The 17,980-nt window shown below is 41.6% G+C and overlaps 1 protein-coding gene across 4 annotated transcripts in view; it reads left to right on the top strand.

Moving 5' to 3' along the window:
- The window catches only part of gpr158b (G protein-coupled receptor 158b), a 71,561-nt gene that overhangs the window by 48,613 nt on the left and 4,968 nt on the right, over window positions 1-17,980 (top strand). For all 4 annotated transcript variants that reach the window (XM_074650484.1, XM_074650485.1, XM_074650483.1 and 1 more), the window contains exons 8-12: window positions 1,916-2,154; window positions 8,815-8,953; window positions 14,096-14,201; window positions 17,165-17,311; window positions 17,439-17,682. In XM_074650484.1, coding sequence (XP_074506585.1) covers window positions 1,916-2,154; window positions 8,815-8,953; window positions 14,096-14,201; window positions 17,165-17,311; window positions 17,439-17,682 — 875 coding nt within the window. The remainder of the gene's footprint in view (window positions 1-1,915; window positions 2,155-8,814; window positions 8,954-14,095; window positions 14,202-17,164; window positions 17,312-17,438; window positions 17,683-17,980) is intronic.

Here is a 17,980-nt window from a genome sequence, read left to right on the forward strand (position 1 = left end):
GTATATCTCCTCCTATCTCCTTTCTTCCCCTCTCCTTGACTTCTCATATCTCTTCTCCTCTCTTCCAATCTTTTCCTTTCCTTTTCCTCTAATCACCCCATATTCTCTCCCCTCCTCTCTTCCTGTTTCCTCTCCTTTCTTCCTATCTCCTTTTCCCTCCTCTCCTGCCCTCTCATCGCCTAGTCTCCTTTCCTCTCTTCCTATATCTCATCTCCTCTGCTTCCACCTCATTTCTCCCTCTCTCCTTGACCCCTCATCACTATTCTCCTATCTTCCTACATCCTCTCCTCTACTTATGTTCTCCTGTCTCCTTTCTTCCTATCTCCCTTTCCCTCTCCTCTCCTCTCCTCTCCTCTCGACCCATAATAACCTCATATCCAGTCCCCTCCTCTCTTCCTGTCGCCTCTCCTTTCTTCCTATCTCCTATCCCCTCCTCTCCGAGTCTCCTCCCTTCCTATATCTCCTCTCCTCTCCCCTGTTCCCATCCTCTATCCTCTCCTCCCATCTCCTTTCTTCCCCTCTCCTTGACTCCTCATCACTATTCTCCTCTCCCTGTCTCCTTTCTTCCTATCTCCTTTGCCCTCCTCTCTGAGTCTCTCACCCCTCCTTATGTCCTCCTGTCTCCTCTCCTCTCCTCTCATCTCCCTTTCCTCTCATCTCCTTTCCCCTCCTCTCCTACCCTCCCATCTCCTAGTCTCCTCTCATCTCCCCTGCTCCCATCCTCTCCTCCCATCTCTTTCCTCCCTCTCTCCTTGACTCCTCATCTCTATTCTCCTCTCTTCCTATCATCTCCTCTCCTTATGTCCTCCTGTCTCCTCTCCTCTCCCTTTCCTCTAATCACCTCATATTCTCTCTCCCATCCTCTCTTCCTGTCTCCTCTCCCGCGCTCTCATCTCCTCGTCTCCTCTCCTCTCCTCTCTTCCTATATCTCCTGTCCTCTCCTTTGTTCCCATCCTGTCTCCTCTCCTGTTATTAACTTGCCCTATGAGTCAGCCTTTCTCACTTTCAATAATTCATCTCCCTCTCCGTCCTGCACTGACACACATGCATGCAGTCAATAAGCACATTTGAATTTCACATCAGGTCTTTCTATATCTATTCAGACACACACTCACTTCCTGCTTTCCGGCTCCGAGCAAGTGTCGCCGAGACGGTAGAAGGGGGGTCAAAGGCCGCCCAGAGTGTTCCCTTGGCAAAATTACCAATTAGATTTTTTTTCTTTTTCCCCGAGCTGGCTGGGTGTGAAGTGTGCCCCGGGGCCAAGCTCTTACAGCCCGGTCCGACTGAATATATCAGAGATAAGATATATTTGTCACAGTCTGGTCGGTAGAGAGAGACGATAGTAAACAGAGGAGTGACCGTTTGTATGGTGGATATTTATATAACTACAGTGCGTGCTATCTTTGTCCCCCATATAGCTCTCCTTACCCAGCACCAGATCACTTTTAAACTGGCTGATGTGTTGCATTTTTAATTCCCTTTACAGAGGCGGAATTGTCTTGTGTGCGTGCAGTGAAGATGCGGTTATAAATAAACTGCCTCTGCATGCATTCAGTCTAATGTTTTAGTTCCAATCGCATTTCTTGGACCATCTCCAAGCTGAAAAGTTAAAAAACTGACACCCATAAGAAAAGTTGTTGAACTTGTATTGAAAAACAAAGAAATCCTTCCTACCCTCCGTTAATTTCTCCTGTCAGCCCAAGAGTTATTACAACCTGAATTAAAACGAACATGAATGAATTGAAACAGCAGTGCCTTTTTTCTCCCCCGATCCTTTTAATTCAAGTGGGCACGTTAGTAAGAGCAACAGCCGGGGGCGTGAGCTGTCAATCGCAGGGAGAGTGACTCACCTACACTGCTCGACATGATTTCACCCAGCAGAAGTCTCAAGTATTCTTCCTCCTCCCTCTGCCAGGGTGTTAAAGGTGTTCCTGTCCCGCACGGCCCAGAGGACACCTTACATGACCAGCTGGCGGGTCCTGCGGCTGCTGGTGGTGATCCTGTTGGTGGTGCTGTGGTTCCTGGTGGCCTGGACCTCCTCCGTGTGCCAGAACCCCGAGCTGAGCCGGGCCCTGATTACCGCGGGCCTCACCCCGGAGGGGCTGCAGTTCAGCATGTGTCTGCTGGACCGATGGGACTACATGATGGCTGTCGGTAAGCGTGTGTGTGTTTTCTGTATTTCTGTACTTACATGTACCCAGTGGCGGCGTGAAGAAAGTTTTCCAGCATGTAGGGTTGCCTATATGGCACTGCATCATGTTTTCTCCAGTGGAAGGGCACCCTAGAGGGCACTTCAGCATGTTTTCTCTACTGGAAAGGCATCTCACGTATTCGCCTCTGGAGGGAATTTCATCACGTTTTCTCTACTGGAAGAGCACCGTAAAGGGTACTTCATCCTGTTTCTCCACTGGAAGGGCATCCTAGAAGGCCCCTCATGTATTCGCCACTGGAAGGGCATTCTGGAGGGCACTGTTTTATCTACCATAGGGGCATTCAAGAGGGCACATTTGCAGCGTTTTTTTTTCCGAATATGCGGGCACCACAACCCCTCACCCCCCCTGAGTCCACCAGTGCATATACCCGATGTGTAGTGATGTCTTTACAGAACAAGAAAACGAGTGAGGAAGTTTTGGTGCTGCTTACCACTTAACTGTAAGGAGCTTTTGGGCTTATAGCTTGGGGGTAGGCTGCTTGGGTGAGGCTAAAGAATAAATTTAGTGTAGAAACTTCCGGAAAAAGCTGCAGGCAGGGTCAGGTGCCTGGTACCTCCAGTGATTCTGAACATTTTGTTTTGTAAATGCTATTTTCCAATGCAGTTTTTCTAAACTTTTGTTTGCCTCTGCATTGAATATTCTGTGGATTCACATTCCTAAAAACTAGCTTCAAATGCTACTATCTTGTATGCTGTGAGCGAGTCGCTCATTAAAGAGTAACTTGAAGGTACCCCGGGGAGTTTTTTGACTGAAGCAATTTTTTTTATGAGTGGGTTTAAAGTCCTGAGGCTCAACATGCCGGCGTAGACTGAGACTGATGGACACAGAACTGAGTTTTCAATAGTGTAGCTGCCGCCTATCTGACTCATTTATTTAGGATAGTGCAGTCCACTCCTATGCTTTATAGAAGCTGATGGCGCCGATAGCAAATGGATTGCACACAAAGAGAGGGGACTGGTAGAAGTCGTTAAACTGCGTCTTGGAATTTCGTTAAGCACAATGAATCCATTGTTGTTCATGTGACAAATCATGTCAGACAGAAATAAACAGGTATTGGCTGGGGAATCTTGTATAAATGTGATAAATGTCTTCGCTTTGGCGGGTTCCTTGTTGGAGATAAATAGAGCCACCTCTTTAAAGCGAGGCATAAAATGCTCCCGAACACGCCGCCCGCTTGCCAGAAGACACGACTGCGCTGTAATAGGCCTGTTTATTCAGTGCCCTGCCCTCCAAGCAGCGCTTTGAACAACCTCTGCCTCCGAGCTTCAGGTTAAATGGATGTCGTTGTGAATTTTGATGATAGTGTCCATTGTTTGATTCACCTTTCCCTGATGGGTTTGCTCACAAACAGTTTAATGGATGAGGCTGCGTATTAAATTAACAATGGGATGCTCTGATAAACAAGATGGAGTGCCTCTCTTAGTGTCTTGGGCTGCCACCATTAAAGCAGAACACCCCCAGAGGGCAGGAGGTGCCACTAAGTCCCTCATTTGTTTTTACAATCCTTCACCACAAGCACGTCTCTAAGGACTTTACAGAGGACAAGCCTGTCTAGTTATAACTGGACAATAATCTATCACTGAATAAAATCGTCTAATGTATTATGGAACATTGTAAAACATATGAAAGCAAATCTAAGAGCGATAGCAGACCTCTCACCACAATCTAGAGGCTTTATTATCTAAACTGAAGTGAATGTGTGTTTGTTATATTGTTGCTGCTGCAGCTTCACCTTGACTGTCCACCCATACTACTGTATGTTCTGCTCTTATATATTTCACCCAAGCTTTTCAAGAGTTTTCCTTTCTTTTTTTTCAGGGCCAGTTTAGCTTATCATAGACCATATAGACGGTCGCCTAGAGCGCCACCTTCTGGGGGGAGCTGGTCACCCTCTAAAAAAATATATATATTATTATTATTATTATTATTATTATTATTATTATTGTTAATAATAATAATAATAATAGATACAAATAAATAAATAAATGTTTATATGTATTTAATATATTTAATATTTATCTAATATATATTTTTTTTCTGCATCGAGGTAACAAATAAATAAATAAATACACCTTTCACCCCTAAAATCCAAATTTCTCCTACGGAACCAAAAGGGCCCTGTTATGATTAATTCATCCATAGATCATGAATGATATACCTTCCTACCAACATAAAATGTCAGTAAACCAGACTCTAAGAATTTTTTTTTTTTTGTAAGTCTTCCATAAAGTTACCAGTTTTGACCTGTAGCAGTCCGTTGGGGACCGTACAAACATTATTTGGTGGATCTTTTCCATTTGCTTTGGATCCCCCACTTGACTTGAAATAAATTTGCAACACTCTCCTCCCCCTAATGTCTCAACTCAACCCTGATTTCAAGCTGAAAATTAATGAAATTACACATAGGAGTGGAATCAGCAATTGCCAAAATTATGGAAAACATAACAAATGGCGCGTTGTGTTTACTGAGCATTCCAGCAGCTCTGTATTTTTGAACTAAGAGCTACTAAATGATAACCTGACCGGCCAGATGGTTTGTTACACAGAACCATCTAAGAGGCATTGGAAACTGTTTGGAAAAGGGCAGGCACTTTAAAAAAAAAAATACTTGGCAGGTGATTGGATGAACCATCTGTCAATCAAACTCTTGCCGGAGCCAGTCCGGAGAAGAGCAAAAAACATCACCTTCAGTGTCGTACTTTGCTCTTCATTCAATGAAGAAATACTCTCCAGTTCATACAGTTTATATCTGCTGCTATTCAAGCAACTACGCTAACCTCTTCAGGAGCCGCCATTGTTGTTTAGAACGAATGCTTCTCAGTGTCGTGTCCCACACACCTAAGCCACGCCCGTAGCTGCCAGTAGCTCCCCACAGGATGCTGATTGGTCCGTGATCTGGCTTGCCGGACACAAACGCATCACTTGAAGCCTGACAAGATGGATTTTCGCGTGATCTCATGACATTACAAGAATCCAGCTGCCATGCAAGGTAAACTAAATGAACCATCGTTACTGAATAAGTGAACAAGGCACAGTGCAATAATGTTCAAATCCCTATTGACTATAAAGATCTATGTCTAATTATCTTTAAACTGACATCTTGGTTCTACCAGGCACTAGTTAAATGTGAATTGGGAAATAACACCACAATACAGATTATGTATTATATGTCCTCTGCATATGGCAAAACTCACAGTTATGGTCCACTGTACACACACAAAAGGCATTTTTGGAAAGAAAAGGATGAAATAAATTATAAATATATAGAGAGAAAAAAATAAATCCCCCAAAACAATCAGACGAAAAGAATAAAAAAAAATCCTCCCCCTTTTCTGACCCCGACTAATAATTTTCGTACAGTCCCTAAAACGACCAGAATCTATAACACTGTCAAGCTACTGACACGCATTAAGACTGATTGTATTGGTGAGAAGTTGCTGGTTCTTTCCCTCATGTATCCAGAGGGCCTTGTGTGTGTGTGTGTGTGTGTGTGTGTGTGTGTGTGTGTGTGTGTGTGTGTTACAGTAGCTTCCTAATGACAGACTCTTGAAGCAGGAGGCAGTGATGGGCACCTCACTGAAGCCAGTCTGACAGCAGGGGAGGCTAATCCTGTTTGGAAAGAGGCAAAGGACGGATCCCTCAGAGAAGCTTGGTCTGCCTCTGAAAGCTGATAGACAGGCAGACACAGAGAGAGACGGAAGTGGCGGGGTGAAAAAGAAGAGTGGAGCCTGTGAAGTATGAAGCTTGGAGGGATGTGGGAAATGATGCAGAGAGAGTCTTCCACCAGCTGGGATGGGGGGGCTTGAGAGGAAGAGGAGAAGAAGAAGAATGGGGGGAGCTGGTGAAGGGAAAATAGCTAAGGACGCTCTGGAGACTCGACAGAGGAATCTTCAGAGGAAGTGACGGCGTGTTTGTGCCGTGACAGCGTCCCCCAAAACGCAGCACTTTATTAAATGGAATGAAACACAACAATCCCTCAGTTTGAGTCGGTTTGTGTGCAAGACAAGATAGGAAATGAGGGATCCCCCGCTGCTCGCTGTGACAGCCAGTGAGAACACACTGGTGTGCTGAGGCTATACACTGAAGGACAGGAAGCACCCTGCAAAGCTCCCTTGGAGGATTTTAACAATGCATGCCATGCTTGTGAAAATGAATCTAATTGTTCTTTTTGGTGGTTTCACTTGTTTTGTTATAATGCTGACAAGGGAACACATGTCTAGAAATGAATAAATCACCCTACTTTGTGCCTTGAAATGCTGAGCAAAACGGAGCTGAAGCAAAACAGTATTGACTATGTCAACAATAAGTAATTCATTTGAATCCGCAATTAATCTGCATTAGTTGGAATTGTTATCCTTTTCCTTCTTGCAAGCAGCTCTCCATGCATCCCGATTCAGAGGCTAAGTACCAAGTAATTAGCGATGATTTATAGACTGGGCTTATTCATGAATATTAATGGACTGTAATCACTGTAAAGACTTTATGGACTCATATGCCAACACAGTATTGGCACAGCTCTTGGTGCTCTTCACTGCCTGCAAACAAAACAACAAGCTCATATAAAGCCTGCATCAGAGGAAAAACCTCTGACCTCTGGAATTTATATATGCAGTATATAATAACTGAACATATTTTTTACTTGAAAACATGTTTTTTTTTCCCCCAGGCATAATGTTTTGTTCTACACCAGCGAGCAGCAATACAACATCTATTAGGTTTAGCTTCAAGACATAATTTCATAGCTCCAAAATGCAGCCACCCTAAAGCGACCCTCTTCATCACATTACAAATAATTAATATTGATTTTTATTTTTGCAATTCTTTAAAATGCCATAATGAGCTATCTGTGCACATATACAGTAAGACAGCTGGTTTTTTAAATACATCTTCCCTGTGAATTGCAGTCGGGCTGTGTGACCTTGGTGAGATTAGACGATAGCAGGAAGGTGTCGACACACTGTCGAGGATGCAGCTGCCTCACTCGGGGGGGAAACATTGCAAAAACACGGGGGGAACTCTTGCTAAATTTGGAACTGCCAAATTTGAAACTATATTATTGCTCATGAACGCAGGGTTTAGGGTGTACTTCTTCTTTGTTTCATACAGTGTGTGATGAATAACAAGTGTTGCTGTGTACTATCACAGTGACTCTGCATCCTACATTTTGCAGGTTTTCCCACACTGAGTCAGAGCAACAACGCTGCTTTCATTTAACATGCAAATTAAATACAGACTACATGCTCAAAGGAATAGTTCAACATTATTTTTGAGAGATACATTTTGGGATTTCTTTCTGAGAACAAGATGAGAAGTTCGATACCTATTTCATGTCCGAGTGTGTGCTGAGCTGGAGGCGGGAGGGGATTAGCTTAGCTTAGCATAAAGACTGGAAACAGGGGGAAACAACTAGCTCTCCAAAAGAAAGAAAAATCTGCATACCAGCACCTTTAAAGGGACAGTGTGTAGGTTTTGGCGGCATCTAGTGGTGTGGTTGCAGATTGCAACCAACTCAAAACCTCTCTGCTCACTCCTCTCTTTCCAAGACTGTGAGCAGCCGAGTGCAAAACCGTGGTAACGCCGTTCGCCTCACTCAGAGGCCGGCTGGCTGGCGGTACCACGATTTTGCACTTTGCAGCTCACGTTACCGCAGTTTCACAAGAACGCCATCAGGTAACATAAAAACTTGAAAAGCTCTCTCTAGAGCCAGTGTTTGGTTTGTCCGTTCTGGGCAGAAACATGGTGGACTCCATGAAGAGGACCCGCTTCCTATGTAGATGTGAAGGGCTCATTCGCTAACCAAAAACACAACAATTCTTAGTTTCAGATGATTATACACTAAAGAAAACATATTTATGAATATTATATTCCATTTCTACCACAGTAATAGACCCCCGAAATGCGACACACTGGCCCTTTAAAGCCAACTATTGAGCATATTATGTCTTATTTGTTTAATCCATATACACAGAAAAGTTAAAATAACATTTGAGATGAACTTTCAGAGTGTTTTTGTCACAGTCTGCCTGTAAAGAGCCCTAAAGTATACTAAAATCTGTTGCTCACCAACCATTTTTGGCTAGCTGGGCGGGTGGATTAACTATCCTAATACCACAAATTTTAATTTTTACGTTTCGGTTTGTGTACGGATTAAACTTTTTAATTAGTGAGTTTTAGAGGTGCTGGTGGGCATATTTTGTAACTTTGGAGAGCCAGGTTAGCTGTTTCCCGTCTTTACGCTAGGCTAAGCTAATTGCCTCCCAGCACCAGCTTTGTCTTTAACTCGGAGACATGAAAGTGGCATCGATCTTCTCATCTCGCCCCAAGAAAGACAGCAAATTAGTGTTTCTCAAAAAGTTCAACTATTACTTTAAAGCTTTAGATTGAGTTTGGTACTTTGAAAAGAGACAAAAGTTTCCAGCCTCAAGGGAGGCATTTTATTAAAATATATATATATCCTTTTTAGAGGCTTGTCCCAGCTTGAGGGGTATACAAAGACTTACTTAAAGACACTAAACTTAATTAGGAAAATAATGAAATTAAAGAAAGACTTTAGATCTATCCTCTAACCCTCCTTGTGACCTTTTTGTTGTTTCGTTTGCAGCGGAGTTCCTGTTCCTGCTGTGGGGGGTGTACCTCTGCTACGCAGTCCGCACCGTACCCTCGGCTTTCCACGAGCCACGTTACATGGCTGTGGCCATCTACAACGAGCTCCTCATATCGGCCATCTTCCACATCATCAGGTGGGTGAAGGAAATGGGGTAGAACAGGCACATCCTCACAGAAAAAAGAAAAGGGGAAGAACAATTCTCTTACTTTTTTTCTTCTGTGACAGTAATGTGAAAATAGTGTGAACAATAACAAAGGGGTTTGGATGACTTTACCCCTTTCTTGCAGCTGTTGTTTAATCATAATCATAGAGATATTTGCGTGTTGGAGCGGGGCATTACAAGTGCAGAGCATGTCAGATGAAAGGCAGAGAGTTCACCCGCCCCCTTCATCAGGGAAATGAACAGTGTCAGCAGAGCGCCTGGGTAAGCCAGTTGAAAGGAGGTGAATAAAAAATGTCTTCCCCAGGCAGAGACGCAGCATAGATCTACTGTGCCGGAGCCCAAAATAAACTCTCCGTGCCCTGTAACTGACTGTCTGTCTTTCAGTCACAGGTAGCAAGTAACGTAATGTACTCAGACAACTTTTTATTTGAGTAATCGTCATATATTTGCTTGAACATACCTTGAATATGCTAAATGTTGAATTACACATGGGCAGCACTTCTTTGGAGGAATACATTAGTGTCTTTAAAGCTGCTCTAATTCAAATTTTACATCATCCAATATTAACAATAGATCAAATACTGTAATGTGTAATGTAAAAGGAGTTTTCGGAGTTCAGCGGTGAACTCAGAACCCACAGCTCTATGGAGCCTTTTAACATCTTTGGTTCATTGTTTTAATTTTATGGCCTAAAATCATTTTTATTCACCCTCACCGGTGTCGTTTTAAGCTGCAGCCCCTGGCTTGTTTCACCTGCCCCGCACCAAATAGCAGACAAAGTTAGCGACTACCTAGTGAACATAATGGAGCAGTTAGCAGCTATAAGACCTAGATGCTTAGCTCAGGAGCTGGTGGAGACCAAAACAGAGCTAAAAGGATAGAACATTTTGGACTTACTTCATCAAGTTGGCAAAAACATGAATAACGTTGCTACATGTCTGCTGGATGTGTAATTAGGCAACTGTTAGTCATAATGTCACAAGACCAGAAATTTAGTAGTCGATACCAATAACAGTGAAATTACACGATTCTTGATACCAATTCGATACCATGGTAAAAAAAAAAAAAGTAAAGCAATAAATCCCAGGTACTTCAACATACACTCCTTTATTACCGTTTGCATACTGGTGTTTGTTAGGAAGTTAATAAGGTCATAATTCCTTCTCTGTTATCTATTTTATATTTAAACATCTCCTTCAAACAACTGGATTTATTCATGTTTCTTGCCAAAAACAAAATTTTACAAGCAAACATTTGTACACATCATGATAACTAGCTTTGCCCAATACTAAAAGGATAGAAAATATTGGACTTACATTCATCAGGTGGACAAAAACACGACTCTAACGTTGCTACATGTCTGCTGGATGTGTAATTATGCAACTGTTAGCTAACATGTTAGCCATAACTAGTGATGTAAAAAAAAAACAGAAATGTAGTAGTCAATACCAATACCAGTGAAATGCCACGATTCTTGACACCAATTCGATACCACGGTCAAAAAACAAAAGTAAAACAATAAATCCCATGTACTTCTACATCCACTCCTTTATTACTGTTTGCATACTATTGTTTGTTAGGAAGTTAAACAGGTCATAATTCCCTCCGTCAATTTTATGTGAAAACATCTCCTTCAAACAACTGGATTTATTCAAGTTTCTCGCCAAAAACTACATTTTACAAGCTGACATTTGTACACGTCATGATAACATTAGAATTTAGCTTTGCCCAATACTCATTTTTATTGAATAGAGCCTGAATGCATCATAAATGTAAATCAATGGCACTTTCCATGTTGAAATCGGCATGACGAGAGCTAGTTAACATTAGCTGTTAGCAGATGGTAAGCAGCACAGTCCCACGGAGCGAACAGCTAACGTTAACTAGCTTTCGTTCTGCCGATTTCAACAGATTTGTTATTCAAGACCGTTGGTCTTGAGCCCTGATGTACCTACGGTCGGGTAGGAAAAACGAATACCATCAGGTTTTCAGAATTTTGGCATCGAGTATCGGTTCTCGTGACATCCCTAGCCATAACAACGTTAAAAGATGGTAATAAGCCAATGTTGTGTTTCCAGCTTGTTTAGCTGCCTCGAGGTGGCCAAAAAGGATTAGACAGACTTTCTTTTAATTCCCTCCATGTCATTTCTCACACAACAACAATGCAGCAACAGATTTGGCTACAAAGTTTTAGAAGTCTAGTTTTTTGTCTCAAGACTAACAGCATTTTCTACTTCGGATGCACTCATTTTATCGCGCAATTGAAGACAAACTGTGTCGAATGCTTTGCGAATCAGACTGGAGGCTGGTTTGATGAATGTTATTTTCCTACCTTCAGGCGGCCTTTTCATGTTTGTGTTGCATGGAAATCAGCTTGCAGGGACTTGAAACTTGATTGAGATGCACAATACATCTTTTCATCTCACAATACCAGTTCATCTCACAGTGCTGTTGGGTAGCACAGTCGAATGTAGGGACTGCTTGGAGAAAAAGCTTCTTTTGTTTAGCATCAAATGCATGTGGGAGGTTTGGAGAAATGCATTACTGCCCCAACTGTAAATGGTATTGTTAACGATTGAATCATCGTTTTGAACTGTAAAATCCAATTTGACAACAATGTGTGACTCTTAGGAGCTTATTTACAGACAAGCTGTTTTTTGGGCCTGTGTCTGAATGTGGGTTTTGACTATCTGAGTTGGAAAAGAACAGAGCTGCTTAAAGAATGGTAGTAATTCCTACATTTTTGCAAGACTCCTAAAGCAAAGAACACTTTGTCAATCCTATTGCAGTGGGAATAAATCCGGTCAGGTGTTTTTTTTATAATGCGTCTGCCGGAGCCCGGGGCATAAAATTCCATTTGTCACACTTTCTCCGATAAAACTGTTGGTGATTGAATATTCTTTCATTTAGGCAGCGGCCTATTGTGCTCAGTTGGAGAAAAAGGAAAAAGATCACGTCCTTTTCATCTGTTGAGAAACTGAAAAGTCCAATGGGTACACCTTCATCAGTGGTGTGAAACTGTTATAAATCAAGCTGTTCTCTCGCTGGCTGCGGGAATAGAACGTAAGTGTGTGTGTTTTTTTTCTGCGGCTGCTGCGGCCCGGAGATAAGGTTGTATGTGTGTGTGTGGCGGGGTAAGGTTGATGAAAACACACACACACTATGCTTTTGGATATCTAATGTGGACTGTGAATGTGAATGGGATTGTTGGGAGTGATGACAAAGGACCAACAACCTCTGAGCCACCTTGGATCTCTGACAAACAGCGAGGAAACAAATCTCTCTCTCACACAAACACTGAAGCATTTGGCACAGAGGAATCTTTTCACAGACAAAAATACACACTACTCAGTTTGATGCTGCCTAATAATTGCATTGATTTTGTCTGCCATGGTGTCTGGATTTGATTGGTTGTGGGAAAATTGGTGCCAAAAAATGCAGCCACTTGTTAGATCCTATTGAGGCTTTTGTGTACTTTTCACATTCTCCTGCAATAATTAGAGCTGATTAGCCACGCTGGCGCTCGTGAATGCAACAACTAACTATGATTCAAAAGTACTCCAATATTAGAAATGATGACATGAAGTGTTTAAAAGAAGCCACACGCTATCTAAATTTGCTGCTGCGAGCTTTGACACAGATTCTCAACATGTCTGGATTGAGTCAGTGGTGACAGAAATGGGACGTGATTCCTTTGTGCAGAATTACTGGATTTGGTGTTTTTGCTGATGGTGGCAGAAAACAAATGTCTCTGTTCAACTCTGTTAACTTTTTTTTTTTTTTATATGCAGCACTTTTTGAAACAATTTGACACATTGCTATACAGTATGCAAATAAAGATAACAGCAACAGATGGTTAAAATGGAATAATTAATAAGGTGAAACAGCAAACGGATGATTAATAATGATTGGAAGAATGCCATAGATTAAAAAAAGAAAGTGTTTAAAATAAGAGATATTTAACCTCTGCCTACCAGAGGATGTCAATCAGGCTGATAGGAGGTAAACAAACTACACATACAAGCAGAGCCGAACCATGCCAGGCTTTAAAACACCAGCAGTGAAATCAATTTTAAAGTCATCAGTCAGCCGGTAGAGGGCAGCAAGGAGGTACAAAATCACTCTACATACATAAAGTCTGCATATTATGGGTGCAGGCGATTATCTGGGATACTATTTGAGGAGATGTACCAAGCCTAGGTATGTTAGGTTACTATCCATATCCATCATATTTTCACTGTACAGGGTCCAGGTACAGTATGAATGCCATTACACAGCCAAGAGACCAGATGTTTGTAGTCTATAGGCAGAAGACAACGAGCCAAATTTGAGAAATCTTAGCAGGTTTTGTAAATTTAGGATACATTTGCCATGCTACCAACCCAGATAGAGTTATTTCATATATTGAGTCCAGCTGTGGATCACTGTTAATGTATAGGGACATTTTACAGCCTCCGTTACATTACATACGAAGCTGAAAACATAACAAACCCCCTTTTTTATAGCATCAAATAACCAATTAAAACCAAACTTATCAGAAAATTGAACACTTTAACTTACATCAGTGTGATGAGAACTACCTAAAATGACAGAAACCATCTTTGGGAAAAATGTATTTGAGGTGTACTTCAACATTTTAGTTTGGACCATGTCCCATCTGCTAACATGGAGGGGGCGGGATTTATGGCCTGTACTGCAACCAGCCACCAGGGGGCGATCAAGATGTTTTGGCTTCACTTTTGGGGAGCTGTCATGTCGTCCATCTTTATATGGCTTAGTTCCAGGCTTAAAACTATATTCTGAAACGTCAATGGAGTGAATGAAAAAGTGGGCAATCGCTATTTAGCCCAACATACTGCTACTTATATAATTTCCCCTCCGCTCTGCTTTTATGTCTCTGTACAGTGTTCAAAGTGGAGATTGCCTCGGGGTTATAGTAGCTCACATTTTGTTCTCCTCGTCCAGAGAATCACTAAAGGTTGCTTTTAATAGTGTGTGTCTGAGCATATTTCACAGACACACCAAGTACTCTGTTCAACTGGCTTTCAAATATTAACTTTGATAAAGTGCTGGTGACTGAACCGAATGTCTCCTGTTGATGTTTTCCTGCAGGTTCACTCTGGTGCCGGGGCTGCACCCTGACTGGATGCTCATGCTGTTCTTTGCTCACACTCATCTGACTGTGACCGTGACTCTGGGACTGCTGCTCCTTCCAAAGGTAACGCGCCATGAACCATGACGGTTATTAGTTTACTGGGCTGTCAGTGTCAGTGGTTTGAAGTAACGGAGTAGATTTACTCAAGAACTGTATTTCAGTAAAATGTGGAGGTATTTGTACTCGACTATATCAATTTTATGTTATTTTATACTTATACAAATATTGTACTTCTTACTCAACTACATTTATTTGACAGATATATTTACGAGTTACTACTAAAAAATACAGATATCAAATATAAAACATAGAATTAAAAAAAAAATGTTTGTTCTTCTACTCCATTAGTCATCGAACAACCCCTCAGTTTTATCTTGTGAGCCTTAGGAGGGGCCCGACTGCTGTGTTGGAAACCACTGGACAAAACTACCCAACTGTATCTAAAGTAGATTAACTGGCTCCAACTCAATAAGCTGCAACAGTAAAATTATACTTACAAACCAATAAGTTAATACATAATAATATATCAGTCACAAGGGCCATTTTACAGCAGAACGAGTACTTTTACTTTTAGTATTGTAGGTATGTTTTGCTGATACTACTTTTGTATTTTTACCTGGATTTTGAATGCAGGACTTTTACTTGCAAGGGAGTATTTTTTTGCATTGTTGTACTCAAAGAACCAGTGTTTAGCATTTAGGGGGATCTATGAAAATGGAATATGATATTAATAAGTATGTTTTCTTTAGTGTATAATCACCTGAAAATAAGAATCGTTGTGTTTTCGTTTATATCTACATACGGAGCGGGTCCTCTTCACGGAGCCGACCGCCATGTTTCTACAGTAGCCCAGAACGGACGAACAAAACACAGACTCTAGATAGGGACATTCACGTTTTTTCGTTGGCCAACGTAGTTCTCCAACACGATTTGCACACGAGAGAAGTTTCAGTTTGTTGCAATCTGCAAGCTCACCAATAGATGCCGCCACAGATAGATTTTGTAGAGAAAGTATCATCATGCAAAGAGTGATTTTATTTAAGCAAACAAACATTGGATACATTCATTTGAATGATTGCTATAATCCACAAAGCAGACTGTGAGCAAACAAGTGTCCATGAGCTTGAGAGTGCAAAGAGCAGGGGACATGAGGGCAAATGAGTAATCATTTCTCTCGGCTACAAAATATAATTTCTGTACTTACAAAACATATTTTGTTCTCTGCTCAAAATGTGTCTTTGCTTGCTCAGAATTAAGGCACAAATTTAATCCCATAGAGGTCGTGTATTTTCATTACTTTATTGGGAAACTAATCTGTAGAGGAGAAGCAGCAGAAGTCGTACTTTTCTTTCTAATAAGAGCGTTTTTTGGGAAAATCCTGCAATTGTAATGGAGTTTACATTAATACAGAGAGATTTCCATAATGGCTACTGCTGTACTGTAGCTTGTGTACACTACAGTCCATTAATCATCTGAAGTTCATTTGATATTAGCGATCTAGAACACACACACACAGATGCTCACAGGCACATTCGCAGCCATTACCTTAAACTCATTCAAACTGCGTTAGTGGTTACTGTAATTTAGCTGGGCACTCCCGCGGGTGTCTTTATGCGCAATCTCTCAAGTCTGATGGAAAACATTTAATTCTCCTGCTGTGTAAGAAATGCAATACACCATCGGCGCTCTCTGTTCCTTCATTGTTTCTTAATTAGGCACCTCAGACGTGCAAGTCAGTAGAGTATGCTGATAATTAAGCACAATGGGAGGATGTTCATCTTACACAGCGTCTGTTCCCGAATCTGGGCTAAATATTTGGTTTCTCTGCGTTCCCACGTTTGTTATTTGAGCAAAGAGGAATAATTTGGCAGTGAAAAGTCAAAATCAAACAGATCATTACAGATCAGTCTCTCTTCTCAATTTAATGTGTTATTGTAATAATTCAACCTCATCTCACCCGTTGTTTCTCTACTTAGGAAGGAGGAGATTAGTGCCGAGCTGCATAAATTTGAATTTGTTAAGCACAATTTGCATAGATGCATTGGACTAAAGAAAAAACAATTGCAATAAACATTTTAATTAAACAGAGTAACATATATTTGAATGTATTAACCCAGCTTTTAATTGTGATTTCAGCTCCATTAAAAGAACAGTGTGTAACATTTCGGGGGATCTATTAGCAGAAATGGAATATAATATTCATAACTATGTTTTCATTAGTGTATAATCACCTGAAACTAAGAATCTTTGTGTTTTCATTAGTTTATAATGAGCCCTTCATATCTACATAGGGAGAGGGTCCTCTTCACGGAGTCGGCCATGTTGCTCCGCAATGTTTCTACAGTAGCCCAGAACGGACAAACCAAACACTGGCTCTAGAGAGAGCCATTCACGTTACCTGTAGGCCACCGTAGTTTTCCAACAAGCTTGTGAAACGAGGTAACGTTACCACAGTCTTGGAAAGGAAGGAGTGAGCGGAGGGGTACTCGGTTGGTTGCAATCTGCAACCACACCACTAGACGCCGCCAAATCCTACAAACTGTCCCTTTAAAATTTAAACCTGTTGATATTGTTGGGTTTGATCTTGTTTGCTCCAACAGTCAACAAATGGAGATAAACTTGAATTAAGAAAACTTTAATTCAGAGTTAAACATGTATTTAGTGGTAATTAATGAATGCACTAATCAATACTATATTAAATAAATAATACAGAAAAATACAAATCTCCTTTAGTGTGCACTCGTCATTTCTTTAAGTTTAACAAAATCCATCGAGGGCAGGAAAGTAACTTTTCCTCACATAAGATCTATATCAGTAAACATTTTGCTGTGGGAAAATGTTTTTCACCTCCGATGACCCCTTTAGCCAACATATTTATTCTGTCACAATAAATCTAATCAGAGGTGTCCTATAGGCCAGAGTAATATTGTTTGAGAAACTACATTTACAATAATGACATCTTTTCTCCCACCCTTCCAGCAGTCTTAGTGATGCCATTATTTAACCTTGCTCTCCATCTGTCTTAGTTCCTGTCTAAAGGGACTCAGGCCCGGGATGATATTGCCACCGAGGCTTACGAGGAGGAGCTGGACATGGGGAGGTCTGGCTCTTACCTCAACAACAGCATCACCTCGGCCTGGAGTGAGCACAGTCTGGACCCTGAGGATATACGGGTAAAGTAGCATTTAGAATCATGGCAAGATGATTCATGGAAGTTGATCATGAAAATATGAACCAATCCGTAGCAATGTAATTATTCGAACGCTGCCTAATATTTACAGTCTTGTTCCTTTTTTTCAGGATGAGCTGAAGAAGCTGTACGCCCAGCTGGAAGTCTACAAATGTAAGAAGATGCTCGCCAACAACCCTCACCTCCAAAAGAAGCGCAACTCCAAGAAAGGCCTGGGTCGCTCCCTGATGAAACGGATAACAGAGATCCCAGAGACCATGCACATACACCGGCAGTGCAGCCGCGAAGACGGCAGCGAACACGGCAGCAACCGCAGCACCCTGAGGAGAAACCCATTTGAGCCGAGTCACCACGGTGAGATCATGGCTCCTCCTGTTTAATCTGGGCCATAGACTGTATATATAAAGATGGACGACATGACAGCTCCCCAAAAGTGAAGCCAAAACATCTGGATTGCCCCCTGGTCGCCTGGTTGCTAGCGTGAGCCCCCTAGCTGCTACGTTAGCACCACGGTAGCTGTTTGGCTAGAAATACATTTTCAACTATCCATAATATCTCTATAACTACATTTATGATCAAATTGACACATGTTCAATTACACAGACTCGTGACGTTTATGGAAAAATAAAGTTACTCAAGCCTCCGGATCCAC

This window comes from Sebastes fasciatus, chromosome 11 (assembly GCF_043250625.1).
Source record: "Sebastes fasciatus isolate fSebFas1 chromosome 11, fSebFas1.pri, whole genome shotgun sequence".
Lineage (NCBI taxonomy): Eukaryota > Metazoa > Chordata > Actinopteri > Perciformes > Sebastidae > Sebastes > Sebastes fasciatus.